This window comes from Bos grunniens, chromosome 22, assembly GCF_055505025.1.
Source record: "Bos grunniens cultivar Pamir isolate PY7600 chromosome 22, Bosgru_T2T1.0, whole genome shotgun sequence".
In the NCBI taxonomy this organism is placed as follows: domain Eukaryota; kingdom Metazoa; phylum Chordata; class Mammalia; order Artiodactyla; family Bovidae; genus Bos; species Bos grunniens.
In genome coordinates this window covers 44,041,049-44,056,428 of record NC_141186.1, presented here as the reverse complement: position 1 = coordinate 44,056,428, position 15,380 = coordinate 44,041,049, and the positions used below count along the sequence as shown (strand labels likewise).

At 36.1% G+C, this 15,380-nt stretch overlaps 1 protein-coding gene and 1 pseudogene across 23 annotated transcripts in view; one reads left to right on the top strand and one right to left on the bottom strand.

The window, feature by feature from the left end:
* The window catches only part of DNAH12 (dynein axonemal heavy chain 12), a 191,553-nt gene that overhangs the window by 150,237 nt on the left and 25,936 nt on the right, over nucleotides 1-15,380 (bottom strand). For 12 of the 23 annotated variants that reach the window (XR_015151493.1, XR_015151494.1, XR_015151495.1 and 9 more), the window contains 7 exons: nucleotides 8,487-8,676; nucleotides 7,585-7,657; nucleotides 6,833-6,991; nucleotides 6,431-6,626; nucleotides 4,672-4,860; nucleotides 1,886-2,042; nucleotides 405-496 (listed from right to left, as the gene is read on the bottom strand). Coding sequence is in view for 16 of the 23 variants with exons in the window: in XM_086367336.1 (XP_086223462.1) it covers nucleotides 405-496; nucleotides 1,886-2,042; nucleotides 4,672-4,860; nucleotides 6,431-6,626; nucleotides 6,833-6,991; nucleotides 7,585-7,657; nucleotides 8,487-8,676 (1,056 nt within the window). In the remaining 7 variants the exon portion in view is untranslated. Of the gene's footprint in view, nucleotides 1-404; nucleotides 497-1,885; nucleotides 2,043-3,604; nucleotides 3,725-4,671; nucleotides 4,861-6,430; nucleotides 6,627-6,832; nucleotides 6,992-7,584; nucleotides 7,658-8,486; nucleotides 8,677-15,380 lie in introns of those variants that run through there. The other 11 variants (XM_086367339.1, XM_086367341.1, XM_086367350.1 and 8 more) reach the window with 3 other exon arrangements.
* On the top strand, nucleotides 12,657-13,108 carry LOC147348355 (NADH dehydrogenase [ubiquinone] 1 beta subcomplex subunit 4 pseudogene; annotated as a pseudogene).

Here is a 15,380-nt window from a genome sequence, read left to right as displayed (position 1 = left end):
TACCCACTCTGGTATTCTGGATTGGAGAATTCCATGGACTCTATAGTCCATGGGGTGGCAGAGTCGGACACGACTAAGCAACTTTCACTTTCACAGTTGTTATTTCTATGTCTGGTTTCCATGTTCAATATAAGCTCTTGAGGATAATGTTTATATATTATTTATTTTTGCATAACCAAAATATTGCTATATGTCTGAATGTGATGAAAAGTATTTTTGTTGAATCAATGAATGAGCTAAATGAATAAGGGAATTATTAGATGAACATATGAGTTTACTAGAATGATGTTTTGAATAAGAAATCCTATTAACTCAGACCGATGCATTTATTTTTTAGAATAAAAAATCTTAACTTTAAAAATAAATTCAAAAAAGCATTAATGAAAAACAGAATTAACACATACCTTTGTGTATTCATCAAAAGTATGATCCTCTGCCTGAAAAGTCTCTATCAGCTTAACAGCAGTCCCATCAATGAGCCAACTGTACTTTTCAACTGAAAATTAATAATCTAATTTAAATCTCAGTTACACTCTTTTAAAAAGATAAAGTACTTTTTATATAGTCATAGACTAAAGTAGCCTACTTAATTAAATATTATTAATAGACTAATAACATACATTAACATGAATAGATGTAATAACATAAAATAAACCTAACAAGCAAACCAGATTAAAAGTAGACTTTTAAAATAAAAATAATAGTTTATATAAAATAACTTAGAGGTACAGATAAAGCTTCCTTGGTGACTCAGACAATAAAGAATCTGCCTGTAATATGGGAGACCTGAGTTCAATCCTTGGGTTGGGAAGATCCCTTGGAGAAGGGAATGACTACCTACTCCAGTATTCTTGCCTGGAGAATTCCATAGACAAAGAAGCCTGAGCCTGGTGGGCTACAGTCCATGGGGTCACAAAGAGTCGCACACAACTGAGTGAATAACATTTTCAACACTACTTTGAACTAATGCTTTTAAGGGCTTCCCAGATGGTGCAGTAGTTAAGAATCTGCCTGCCAATGCAGGAGATGCAGGTTCAATCCCTGGGTCAGGAAGATTCCCTGGAGTAAAAAATGGCAACCCACTTCATTTTTCTTGCCTGGAGAATTCCCTGGACAGAGGAGCCTGGAGAGCTACAGTTCATGGGCTTGCAAAGAGTCGGACGTGACTGAGTGACTAACACTTTCACAGATAAGCCAGTTAATAAAAGGTTCTGGTTAATAGAATGTCAAATAACAACTATTTATCTTGACACCATAACATACTGACCCCATAACATACTTGAAGAGATGATTAAGCTGAAATTGTTAGAAATTACCTTGCTTTTGGAGAAGGCAATGGCACCCTACTCCGGTACTCTTGCCTGGAAAATCCCATGAATGGAGGAGCCTGGTAGGCTGCAGTCCATGGGGTCGCTAAGAGTCAGACACGACTGAGCAACTTCACTTTCACTTTTCACTTTCATGCACTGGAGAAGGAAATGGCAACCCACTCCAGTGTTCTTGCCTGGAGAATCCCAGTGATGGGGGAGCCTGGTGGGCTGCTGTCTATGGGGTCGCACAGAGTCGGACACAACTGAAGTGACTTAGCAGCACCTTGCTTTTGCCCTTGATTTAACTTTCTGCTTATATCAACATCCTTTCTCTCTATGTTTTGACTTTATGACTCTGCTCCAGTTAATATTCACCCTTTGGACTGAATAACAGAATTCAAGTTTCTTGCGTTTGATCCATGACTCTGTCAGAAACCATGCCTATGCTTCCTTCTTGCTCTCTCTGGTCTTTCATAACAGATCCAGACAACCAAATATCTGACAAAATTCTAGTAAAAATAAAATGGCATTTTTTTATCACAAAAAAAGAGATATAATATTTGTGTCATATATACCGTATGTCTCATAATGTTTTCTTGCGCCTTCTAAGTTACGATGCACCGCCACCTTCAGCTTATCAAGAGCCCATTGTAACACGTGTTCAGGAAGTTCTGTGTCAAGATTCACAGGTGTTGAAGTTCCTGATAGCCAAGAGGGTACTGTTTGGACATTCTAACAGATATAAAAATGACAATTCATGAAATAAATATCTGTACAGTTGATCTATATGTAGATCTTATCAGATCAGATCAGTCGCTCAGTCGTGTCTGACTCTTTGCGAGCCCATGAGTCGCAGCACGCCAGGCCTCCCTGTCCATCACCAACTCCCGGAGTTCACTCAGACTCACATCCATCGAGTCAGTGATGCTATCCAGCCATCTCATCCTCTGTCGTCCCCTTCTACTCCTGCCCCCAATCCCTCCCAGCATCAGAGTCTTTTTCAATGAGTCAACTCTTTGCATGAGGTGGCCAAAGTACTGGAGTTTCAGCTTTAGCATCATTCCTTCCAAAGAAATCCCAGGGCTGATCTCCTTCAGAATGGACTGGTTGGATCTCCTTGCAGTCCAAGGGACTCTCAAGAGTCTTCTCCAACACCACAGTTCAAAAGCATCAATTCTTCCGTGCTCAGCCTTCTTCACAGTCCAACTCTCACATCCATACATGACCACAGGAAAAACCATAGCCTTGACTAGACGAACCTTTGTTGGCAAAGTAATGTCTCTGCTTTTGAATATGCTATCTAGGTTGGTCATAACTTTCCTTCCAAGGAGTAAGCGTCTTTTAATTTCATGGCTGCAGTCACCATCTGCAGTGATTTTGGAGCCCAGAAAAATAAAGTCTGACACTGTTTCCACTGTTTCCCCATCTATTTCCCATGAAGTGATGGGACCGGATGCCATGATCTTCGTTTTCTGAATGTTGAGCTTTAAGCCAACTTTTTCACTCTCCACTTTCACTTTCATCAAGAGGCTTTTTAGTTCCTCTTCACTTATATTATACTTAAATTAATTTCAGGTTTCAATAGTCCAGGAAAAGATAACTTGATGCAAAATAATGATTTAAAATATAAAACCTTAGTTGACTTAGTTTTTTATCATTCACCAAATCTCTATAAGGAATTATAATGTTGAAGTGATTATATTAGAAAGCTCTAGAAAGAACACACATCACTTGGATATTGTCCTTAAGAAGTTCACAACTCAATAGGGAACATGAAACATATAAAATATCAATTTGTAAATATGTATATATTCATACTACAACATAAAAATTAATATATATATATTAATTCATAACTACAATAAGTTCTAAAAAGAAAAATGTCATCTCAAGCCAGGAAACTTTCTCAAAGAGAAAGCACTTTTAACTTACAAAAATTTGGAGGATTAAAAGAAAACAACAAGTTATGTACATATACAGTTTATAGAGCTTATATTCAACTAAAAAGTTTTAAGAAGAGCCATATGACATCACCTTTATGGCAGAAAGCAAAGAAGAACTAAAAAGCCTCTTGATGAAAGTGAAAGAGGAGAGTGAAAAAGCTGGCTTAAAACTCAATATTCAAAAAACTAAGATCATGGCATCCGGTCCCATCACTTCATGGCAAATAGATGGGAGAAACAATGGAAACAGTGACAGACTTTACTGTTTTGGGCTCCAAAATCACTGCAGATGGTGACTACAGCCATGAAATTAAAAGACACTTGCTCCTTGGAAGAAAAGCTATGACTAACCTGTGAAGTTGCTCAGTCATGTCTGACTCTTTGCGACCCCATGGACTGTAGCCTACCAGGTTCCACCATCCATGGGATTTTCCAGCAAGAATACTGGAGTGGGTTGCCATTTCCTTCTCCAGGAGATCTTCCTGACCCAGGGATTGAACCTGGGTCTCCCGCATTGTAGGCAGACACTTTACTGTCTGAGCCACCACCTAGACAGCACATTTAAAAAAAGAGACATTAGTTTGCCAACAAAGGTCCATCTAGTCAAAGGTATGGTTTTTCCAGTAGTCATGTATGGATGTGAGAGTTGGACTGTGAAGGCGGAGTGCTGAAGAATTGATATTTTTGAACTGAAGTGTTGAAGAAGACTCTTGAGAGTCCCTTGGACTGCAAGGAGATCTAACCAGTCACTTCTAAAGGAAATCAGTCCTGAATATTCATTGGAAGCACTGATGCTGAAGCTGAAGCTCCAATACTTTGGCTACCTGATGCGAAGAACTGGCTCACTGGAAAAGACCCTAATGCTGGGGAAGATTGAAGGCAGGAGGAGAAGGGGACAATGAAGGATGAGATGGTTGGATGGCATCACCAACTCGATGGACATGAGCTTGAGCAAGCTCTGGTAGTTGGTGATGGACAGGGAAGTCTGGTGTGCTGCAGTCCACCAGGTTGCAAAAAGTTGGACACGACTGAGCAACTGAACTGAACTGAAAGAAATCTGATGAGTAGAGTCACAGATGTAGGAAAAAAGCTTTTGGCTATTAGAGGGTAACGGGGTGGAGGGATAAAGTAAGAGGTTGGGATTGACATATACACACTAATACAAATATGTATGTATATGCATATATTTATATATAATAGATAACTAATGAGGACCTCTGTATAGCACAGGGAACTCTACTCAGTACTCTGTAATGATACACATGGAGAAATAATCTTAAAAAAAAAAAGTGGATATACGTATATGTATAACTGATTCATTTTGCTGTACATTTGAAACTAATAACATTGTAAATCAACTATACTCCAATAAAACATTTTTTTAAAAAGAAACCCAATGAATAAGGATAAAGACTTACCTGCAGAGCTTCAGCTATTCGCTCAACCAAACCAAAGACAACATCTTCCAAATCTTGAAAAGTAGGATAAAATTCCATTTTATCATCATCAAAAGTCAATTCCATCTTAAATATGGGCAGCCTTCGTTGATCTTCTGGGTCAAAGAGTTTTACAAATCCTTCTACAGTTCTCTTTAAGAGATCTTTTAGCTGCATGATACCATAAGTTATTACTACTTTAGAAAGTACAAACCTTTAACTAAAAGTTTAAACCAGTGAGCTATTGCCTATAATTAATTCATTTTACCAATCCATTTAGTCCTGAAAATTATCTTCATTCAGCACAATATGTTCTTAATACAGTTTAAAATAGAACAATATATGAAAACTTTAATTTTTCTATAGAATATCAACAGTCTTAAAATGGCAACTTAGAATCTTCCACATTCTTCAGTAATTTTGTCCCTGGTACAAAAAAAGTTCCAGAAGACCCAACAGCATGGTAAAGACTGAGGGGTGGAGGGGCCTAAAACCCAGTTTGGGGAGTGTCATGAGGTGATGGGCTTCCCTTGTGGCTCAGCTTGTAGAGAATCTGTCTGCAATGCAGGAGACCTGGGTTCCATCCCTGGGTTGGGAAGATCCCCTGCAGAAGAGAAAAGCTACCCACTCCAGTATTCTGGCCTGGAGAATTCCATGGACTATATAGTCCATGGGGTCACAAAGAATCAGACACGACTGAGCAACTTTCACTTTTCACTTTTACTTTCATGAGGTATGTGTTTGGGGCAAGTGAGAGTGACGTACTAATGCTAGCTCCTACAATTACAAGAGCTAATTGTTAAACATTCAAGAATTCTGTGAGCCAGATACTAAACTCTTGGATGCCTGAAAATCACCATGGTAGGAATATTTATACCATGGAAATTGGCAAACACTACAAATCAGGGGTTCTTCTCCTGGAGCATCAGATTTCCAGCATACCATTACTTGAGACTGAAGCCACTGGAACTTAGAAATGTGCACTATAAGTTACTAAAGGATGAATAATACTTTCTTATATATAACCAATTATTAGAAATGTAAACAAAGTAGACAAACATAGATTTAAATAACCTTCACAACATTTTTCATCTCTTAACTTCTTATCATTTAATCATAGTCCTCTTAAGAGGATAAAGGTAAAAAGGAAATCATGTATATTCATTACAGTGTTACATACCAGATTCATATATATATATGTGTATACATGTATATATATGCCTTTAAAAAGGCAAAATTTATGGAATCTTTGGAGATCTTTACAAAAAGGAAAACTTTTTATTAAAAACTATTTTTCTAGGGTTATATTTTTACAATAGTAAAAATTCAAGGAGCCAATAAAATAATTGTATAAAATTCATATCCTCTGTCATTTAAAAATGATCAATAACATTTCAAATCAAGATTTTATTAAGAACAAAATGATAATAAATTAACCTAGAATTTCATAAGTTCAAAAATACATTCTCTAGGATAATCCTTTTATTAATTTTCTTTAATAAAGCTATAGATAATTAGCTTATAGCCTTTAAACATGAGTCCAGTAATCACTTATAATATTGACACATACTTCTAGAGTTACCTCTCATTTTACACTGCTTCCAGAAATGAAGTATTGTTTAGTTAAACTAGTAAAAGTCTCTCTTACTTTATTTCAAAATAATTATATAGCACTATACCTCATAAAATGCTAAATTAACTTTAATAACATTATCATTTAAAATATACATAATCTATTTACCTGATTTGACATAAGTGTGGAAACGCAGTTATAAAATGCATCCAGTTTCTCAGGTTTAATGCCTTCTAGTGCCTCCTTCTTGGTAAAGAGATTTATAACCTTTGGATACCAAGTGTTCATTATCTTCTCTTCTGCCTTTCTAGCTTGTATTGATAAATCATTTCTTAGTGATTCACAATCGATGGGGCCTTTACCTCTATTTATGAGAAAAAAAAATGATTTAAAGCAAACAAACTGGTCATGATACAAAATGAGTGAAGCAAGTAAGATAAGCTAAAAACTTTTTAAATGTAAAAACTCCTAAATATTTATCAGTTATAAAACTTATATAGTCAAAAATATAAAGACTCAAGCAGAAGACATTCAAATTTTAAATGTTAATTAATAAATATGGGCTTTTACCTAATTCCAGTTAAGTCTAGCAAAACTGTATTGGCAAATGTTGTATAACCAAGGTCCAGTAACATTTTCATGGTTGGATGAACAATGTGCAAATTAGCTAATATTTGGTTTCTTGTCTGCAGATAGTTAGAATGCCAAGGCTTAGAATAATCCAGGCCTCTGGAAAAACAAAACACTGTATCAAACAGAACTCAAATGACACATTCTAAATTTTAGTAAGTAATACTTATGGCATAGAATTAGTATCAAAGTGAGAAGAGGGGATTGAGAAGAGAGAAATGGGGTCAGCAATGGGAAACTTAGTAGATAAGCATGATCAAGGTCTTGAGAGTTCATTATCTTCAGAGAGAATAAAGAGATCATTGGTGCCTAAGGAAGGCTGATGGGCCATGCATGAGTTCCTTAACTTCCACTGTGCTCTGGCTCAGTCACCCTACATAAACAAACTTGGTCCTTAGAATTGGGGAGATGAGATGGAGAAATCTGTCTGGCATACTCCAAAGTTTACTTATGAAAGACCAAGTTGAGTTATACATCTATAAAGGTTCTCATAAGTGTATAATCAACAACTAGGTAAGCCCAATGTAGAGGATATATTTAGGGGAGGAAAAAACAGTATTACAGTTCTTTTACATGTTTTCAAAACACTTTTGAGCTTCATAATTTTAGCCTTGAATGTAAGATTGATCAGTTTATTTTCAGTCTGTTATCATAACCTAGATGCAGTATTGTTTTTTAAAAGATTTACTCACACAGGGGATTCAGGTATAGGGCCACCTTCATCTTCAAGCCAATTAATATCAGGTCTCACGAGAACACTTCTCACTAAAAAAAAAAGAAAAACAGTATTTTATAGATAGATAAATACTTCTTGAAAATCTTTGCAAGACCTACTGAAATCAAAGTTTCAACTTTTGATAATGAGTAGTATAGTTTAATATACATCAAAATGAGTATAAGAAAAAAGTCCCTTGTTTGAAACAAAATTAAGCCTTTGGTACTATTTTGGCCCTACTTTGAATGTGAATTTAAATACAGTAAAGCTTTAATAAGTCCTCAACTATTTTCATCTTATCTATACCAAGGTCACTGGCATAATAACTTAAAAATTAATCCAATTAAAAATTTCAAAGGTTATTTCTCTAATAAATCTCCCCAAACACACTAATAATTTCTTACAATCCTATAAGTAGCAAAACTACAACGATAAAGACAAAGTTAAAAGTTAAAAAACTATTAGTTAATAAGCACATTAAAAATCACACACAAAAAACTGAAGTCGCTCAGTCATGTCCGACTCTTTGTGACCCCATGGACGGTAGCCTACCAGGCTCCACCGTCCATGGGATTTTCCAGGCAAGAATACTGGAGTGGGCTGCCATTTCCTTCTCCAGGGGAATCTTCCCAACACAGGGATCGAACTCGGGTCTCCTGCGTTGCAGACAGACGCTTTACCATCTGAGCCACGAGGGAACACAAAAAGTGCCCTTAAAAACGGTGCCCATGAATTACAAAGATTTGATTCGATTATAGGCTAAAAATTAAAACTCTAAAAATACATTCAGCTAAACATATGTTTATTATACATATTTCTGCTTTTGATTGGGATAGGCAGGGGAACAAGTAAGCTTGGTGTGTGTTAAATGCTACTTACCCAAATATCTCTTCATGCTTTTTTCAAAATCACGTGACACCTCGTTTATGAGACTTTGAACAAGTTCTTCTTGTTCTTTCCCTTCCTTCAAAGACTCAGGTACCAGCATTAACATGTGATCCAGCCATTCCTGCTGAATAGGTACTATCGGACTACTCTCTACACATTGTTTCAAATAAATATAGTTGAACTGAGAATATAATAAGAAAAAAATAAATGTTCTAAATGGCGTACCCTTTCAATGATATATGTGCAAATGTAGCACTTCGGAATAAAAATATTATAAAAAATAACATGCTTTTAGAATAAAAATATTTTACCCCAAAGTATGACCTACAAAGAAACTATTTTATATATTTATTTATGATGAGTTCTCTCCAAACTAATGTTTTTAATATACTCTTCACTTTTCAAGGCAAAACAAAGATCCTTTGTCTAACTTACTATTCCTTCATTTAACAAATATTCATTAATTCAACAAATATAAAGGTATTGTTCCAAATGCTCAGGATATAGTAGTAAACAAAGCCCCAATCTCTTGGAGATAATATTCTGGTACAATAGCATCATAATATATTATATCATATTCATATATATCATATATATCATATATATCATATCATATATCATAAATTCTCCCATAAGAAAGAGTTGTCTGACAAAAACAGACATAAACAAATGGAAAGATAGTACCTGAGCTTGGTAAAGATGTTTTAACATCACAAAAATTTTAATTTGTTCCCCAATTTAATGCAATACCGATAAAAGTATCTACACACGTTTTTAAGGAACTGGACAAGTTGAGCCTGAAGTTCAAGTAGAAAAATAAACATGTGAGAATAGCCAAGAAATCCCTGAGAAAGAAAATTTACAAAGAAGAACTTGTCTTAGGAGACATTAAAACATACTCTAAAGTCTCCCTAATGAGAATAGTGTGATATAGGTACATGAATAGACCACTGGAAAAAAAAAAAAAAAAGTCCAGAAATAGATACAACACATAGGAAAATGTAGCGTATAATAAATGTAGCACCCCAAATCACTGAAGCAAAGATGATTTTAATAAATATTTCTGGAACAACTGGTCAGCCATTTGGAAAAAGATTAATTTAACAGGTATCTTCCAACATACAGAAGAATAAATTCCACATAGATTAGGAATTAACTGAAACAATAAAACTATACAAGGCCTAGAAAAAATTGATAAAATTCTTCTACATTTGAGTGTAGGGGAAAACTTCATAACTATGATTCAAATTCCAGGTATAGAAAAGGAAAAAATAATTAACAAATTCTGACTGCATAAAATTAAAATGCTTTCATGACAAAAACCCATCATAATAAAATAGGTCAAGAGATAGCTGACAATCTGGGAGAAAATATTTGCAACATATACCTCAAATAAAATGGAAAGAATGCTTAAAAATTTAGGAGATGAGTAAAACTTGAGGACATTATGCTAAATGAAATAAGGCAATGACAAAAAATACCTTATGATTTCAATTATATGAGGTATTTAGAGTAGTCAAATACATAAAACAAAAAATAGAATGGTACTTGGCAGGGACTAGGGGGAGAAGGAAATGGGGAGTGTTTAATGAGTGTAGAGTTTCAGTTTTGCGAGATGAAAATATTCTGGAGATTGGTTGCACAACAGTGTGAAAATACTTAATACCATGGAACAGTATACTTTAAAATAGTTAAGATGGTAAATTTTATGTTCAGATCAGATCAGTCGCTCAGTCGTGTCCGACTCTTTGTGACCCCATGAATCGCAGCACGCCAGGCCTCCCTGTCCATCACCAACTCCCGGAGTTCACCCAGACTCATGTCCATCGAGTCGGTGATGCCATCCAGCCATCTCATCCTCTGTCGTCCCCTTTTCCTCCTGCCCCCAATCCTTCCCAGCATCAGAGTCTTTTCCAATGAGTCAACTCTTCACATGAGGTGGCCAAAGTACTGGAGTTTCAGCTTTAGCATCATTCCTTCCAAAGAAATCCCAGGGCTGATCTCCTTCAGAATGGACTGGTTGGATCTCCTTGCAGTCCAAGGGACTCTCAAGAGTCTTCTCCAACACCACAGTTCAAAAGCATCAATTCTTTGGCGCTCAGCCTTCTTCACAGTCCAACTCTCACATCCATACATAACCACAGGAAAACCATAGACTTGACTAGACGAACTTTTGTTGGCAAAGTAATGTCTCTGCTTTTGAATATGCTATCTAGGTTGGTCATAACTTTCCTTCCAAGGAATAAGCGTCTTTTAATTCCATGGCTGCAGTCACCATCTGCAGAGATTTTGGAGCAAAGAAAAATAAAGTCTGATACTGTTTCCACTGTTTCCCCATCTATTTCCCATGAAGTGGTAGGACCAGATGCTATGATCTTCGTTTCCTGAATGCTGAGCTTTAAGCCAACTTTTTCACTCTCCACTTTCACTTTCATCAAGAGGCTTTTTAGTTCCTCTTCACTTTCTGCCATAAGGGTGGTGTCATCTGCATATCTGAGGTTATTGATATTTCTCCCGTCAGTCTTGATTCCAGCTTGTGTTTTTTCCAGGCCAGCGTTTCTCACGATGTACTCTGCATATAAGTTAAATAAACAGGGTGACAATATACAGCCTTGACGTACTCCTCTTCCTATTTGGAACCAGTCTGCTGTTCCATGTCCAGTTCTAACTGTTGCTTCCTGACCTGCATACAAATTTCTCAAGAGGCAGATCAGGTGGTCTGGTATTCCCATCTCTTTCACAATTTTCCACAGTTTATTGTGATCCACACAGTCAAAGGCTTTGGCATAGTCAATAAAGCAGAAATAGATGTTTTTCTGGAACTCTCTTGCTTTTTCTATGATCCAGCAGATGTTGGCAATTTGATCTCTGGTTCCTCTGCCTTTTCTAAAATCAGCTTGAACATCAGGAAGTTCACGGTTCACATATTACTGAAGCCTGGCTTGGAGAATTTTGAGCATTACTTTACTAGCATGTGAGATGAGTGCAATTGTGCGGTATGTGTATTTTATTACAACTTTTAAAGTTTTAAATAAAAGTTAGGGTAAAATACATAGAAAAATGAACAGGAAGATATGAACCACAATTTCACAATAAAAATATTAACAAAAATGGCTCTTAACCATACAAAAAGGTGTTTGATCTTCATAATTAGAGAAAGCAAGTTTAAACTACATTGAGATACCATTTGTCACCTTTAGGACTGACAAAAAATAAAAAATATGAGCCCAAATTCTGTGGTAAGACTATGGTGAATCAAGCATTCTCACAAGCTGCAAGTAGGAACACAAACTGGCACAAATCTTCTTGAGAGAAATTTTGCAGTTTCTAACTAAACTACATATTGATCCAGAAGTCCCACTTGTAGAAATTGAAAATACACACCCAACAATATGAAAACACACTTACACAAGGTTATTCATTGCAACAGAATGCTAGAAATATTTGAGAGCGGCTGAATAAATAACACACCGGTGTGTTCTGTGCAGCAATAAAAATGAATGAGGAAATCAAGTCAGCACATCTTAAGCCTTAAACTTACACAATGTTACGTGTCGATTACATCTCAATAAAGCTGGGAGAAAATGTAGATCTCTATAAATGTATATGGGGGGATTTCTGGGGTGTACTGTGAAGTTAAAATGCAAAAGAATATAGTATGATGCATTTTGTGTAAGATAAAAAGGAAAATAAGAACATTTATCTGTTTCTTCATGAAATATTAAACACAGAAAGGATAAACCAGAAATCAACATCATCAGTTATTTTAAAGGGAGTAGGTTGTAACAGAGAGAAAGTACTGGGGGGAGGAACAGGGTAGAAGGATGAAGGATGCGTCTTTGAGTATAGATTTGGATGCAGTTCTGACTTTAAAATATGCTATTGTTTCATATGCTCAAAAACATGAATAAAGAAAATTAGTAAGGATGAGAGGAAAAAGCCAAAATGAAAAGAAACAAATGAACCTAAGTGGATTTCAAATTAAAAACACAGCCACATTGAAAGGAGTATAGAACTAACCAAACTAATTTTTGAATACAGTATTTTGATATATGCCTTCAAGCTAAGTACATAAAACTATAGACAAATATTGAACTACAGTGAGTATATTTCTCACGTGAGTTAGCAATTTAAAAACTGTTTAGGCGCCGGGTCGTCAAGATGTCGTTCCCCAAGTACAAGCCATCGCGCTTGGCCAGCCTACCTACTACCCTCGACCCAGCTGAATACAACATATCTTCTGAAACCCAGAAAGCACAAGCTGAATGGTTGGCCATAAGATCCCGGCTTAAGCGGGAGTACCAGCTTCAGTACTACGACCCTAGTTGCCGAGGGGTTATCGAAGATCCTGCCTTGGTTCGTTGGACCTAGGCAAGATCAGCAAATATCTATCCTAATTTCAGACCCAATACCAAGACCTCCCTCTTAGGAGCTCTGTTTGGAATTGGGCCCCTCATCTTCTAGTATTATGTTTTCAAAACTGACAGAGATAGGAAAGAAAAACTTATCCAGGAAGGAAAATTGGATCGAACATTTAACATTTCATATTAAGTCTGACAATGATGTCTATATTGTCCTATTGTTCAAATAAATCAATTAATCATTAAAAAAAATACAAACTGTTTACCTGTGTTATAGAATTTAGTAAAATAAGTAAATATATTATGGTTCATAAAACTCATGTTTCTGGATGTGAGAAAAGGGAGTAACAAACATGCAAAGAAGGAAGGCCAGAACTCTGTGATTTTGAATTGGAATAGGAGGCATCAGCATAAATTCAAGGCTTTCAAAATAGATGACAGAGGGAAGGATGGATGGGTAGATAGGAAGATAGATAATTTCCTGGCTCTTTCTGTTGAAGGAACCAAGAAGCAACCACATCTCAGTTACATAGTTTACACTTATGCCCCAATTTCTAAATGCCATTCTCTACTAAAAAAGATCCAAGAATCCTTGGAGAAATGACGATTTCAGGATTAGAACAGGAAAAGTACTGTATAAGGCCAGAACATCTTATTGTGTTGATGGGATAAGCTAAAAAGAACATAAGAGGCAACTTGATGTGCTCCCAGTGGCCAAATCTGGGGCAGCTGAACATCAAAATAGACCACAATAACAACACATTAATTCAATAGCTAAAATAAGACTCCATAGTGCACACATGCTAAGTTGCTTCAGTTGTGTCCAACTATTTTCGACCCTTTGGACTGTAGCCCACAAGGCTCCTCTATCCATGGAATTCTCCAGGCAAGAATACTGAAGTGCGTAGTCATTCCCTTCTCCAGGAGATCCTCCCAACCCAAGTACTGAACCCACGTCTCTTACATCCCCTGCATTGGCAGGCAGGTTCTTTACCATTAGCTCCACCTGGGAAACCATAGCCCATATACTAATATATAAATGAATGAGTGAAGAAAGAAAAAAGACCAAGTTCTTCCTTAATACAAAATTCCAACTAAAAAATATACAAAGAATGGTGAGAAAATTACTATCTGGCAACCACCATAGTAATCATTGTTGCAGGCAAGAATGTTACTATTATGAGAACAAGTGAATATACAGGAGATTACTTTGTACTCTTTTTACAATTTTTTATAAGTCTGAAATTATTTCAAAATAATAAGTTTTTAAGGAATGGCCTGGTTGGACATTTTTTCACCTAATTTAAATTATTTTTCAATTAGTTGCTTGCTCAAAATTTTTCTAGAGAGTTATTTTCTATGTCTATTCCACTAATACGCTGCTTGATCTTAAAAGTCTTGCAGTGGTCCCCAATCTCTTAACAGACTGACTCTGTCTAGTTATGAAACTGATCTTCTCCTCACTCTTTCTCTTTCCTCTCTCCCTAGGTGACTTCACCTAGTCTCATGACCATAAATATAAACTGTATATATTGATGTGTTCTAAATCTTTATCTCTAGAATTCAGTTCTTTCTGAAATACTCAGAATAGCCAAAAGACATCCCTTCATCTCCTAGTTTCTAATCAGATTAGAAAACAGATCAGAAACTCAGTTTTCAAATATATATTTGATGCTTACAACTGGAATATACATTCTTCCTTCAGCAAAAAGATATCCGATTTTTCTAAGTGAAACCACGTGTTTCAAAGTTTCTTTTGAAAACTTCCTACTTTAGGTCCCCACTGTAGTCTCTTCATACTTCTGTCAAAATACCTGTTGTATTTAATTGAACATAATTATTTATATTTTTTAATTCAATAAGCATTTATTGAATATTCACTATTGGTACTCAATAACATAGTTGTTAAAGACACAAAGATGTTCAAACAGAAGCAATTCCTAGCCTCAAAACTAGAAAATAGATCACTGTAATACATAAAAAGATCAAGGGAATACCTGAAACAATGTGCTAAGTAAAATAACAAAATTAAGCAGAGTATTAACATAAGAGGAGCAAATCAGAAGTCATCTATCCAAACTCATTGGAATAGGTAGACTTCCTGGGGATGATAACTGAGCTGAAGTAGATACAGCCAGGTAAAAGGAAGCATGGATGGTGAGAGGATGTGCCAGGCAAAAGCAGTGTGGTGAGAAATGATATATTTCCTCAAGGATGAATAAGCCAGTCTGTGTTGGTGAAGCATAAGATATGATAGAGAGAGTGGCAAGAGGAGAGGCAAGAGAATAGGTAGGAGTCACATTACAGAAAGCTTTACATGCACATTAAGATTTAATTCTATGGTTACGGGAAGCCAATGATGGTTGCTATAGTCAAGGCAAAAGATGAAGGCCCAATCTAAGGCTAGGGCAAGAAGAGGACTAATTGGAAAAATATTCATAGCATTCAGGGACTAACTATATGGCAGGTGAGCAGTGGGAAAGGGGGAAAAAGAAGTTAAGACACTGGTGCTTCAGTCATGAGT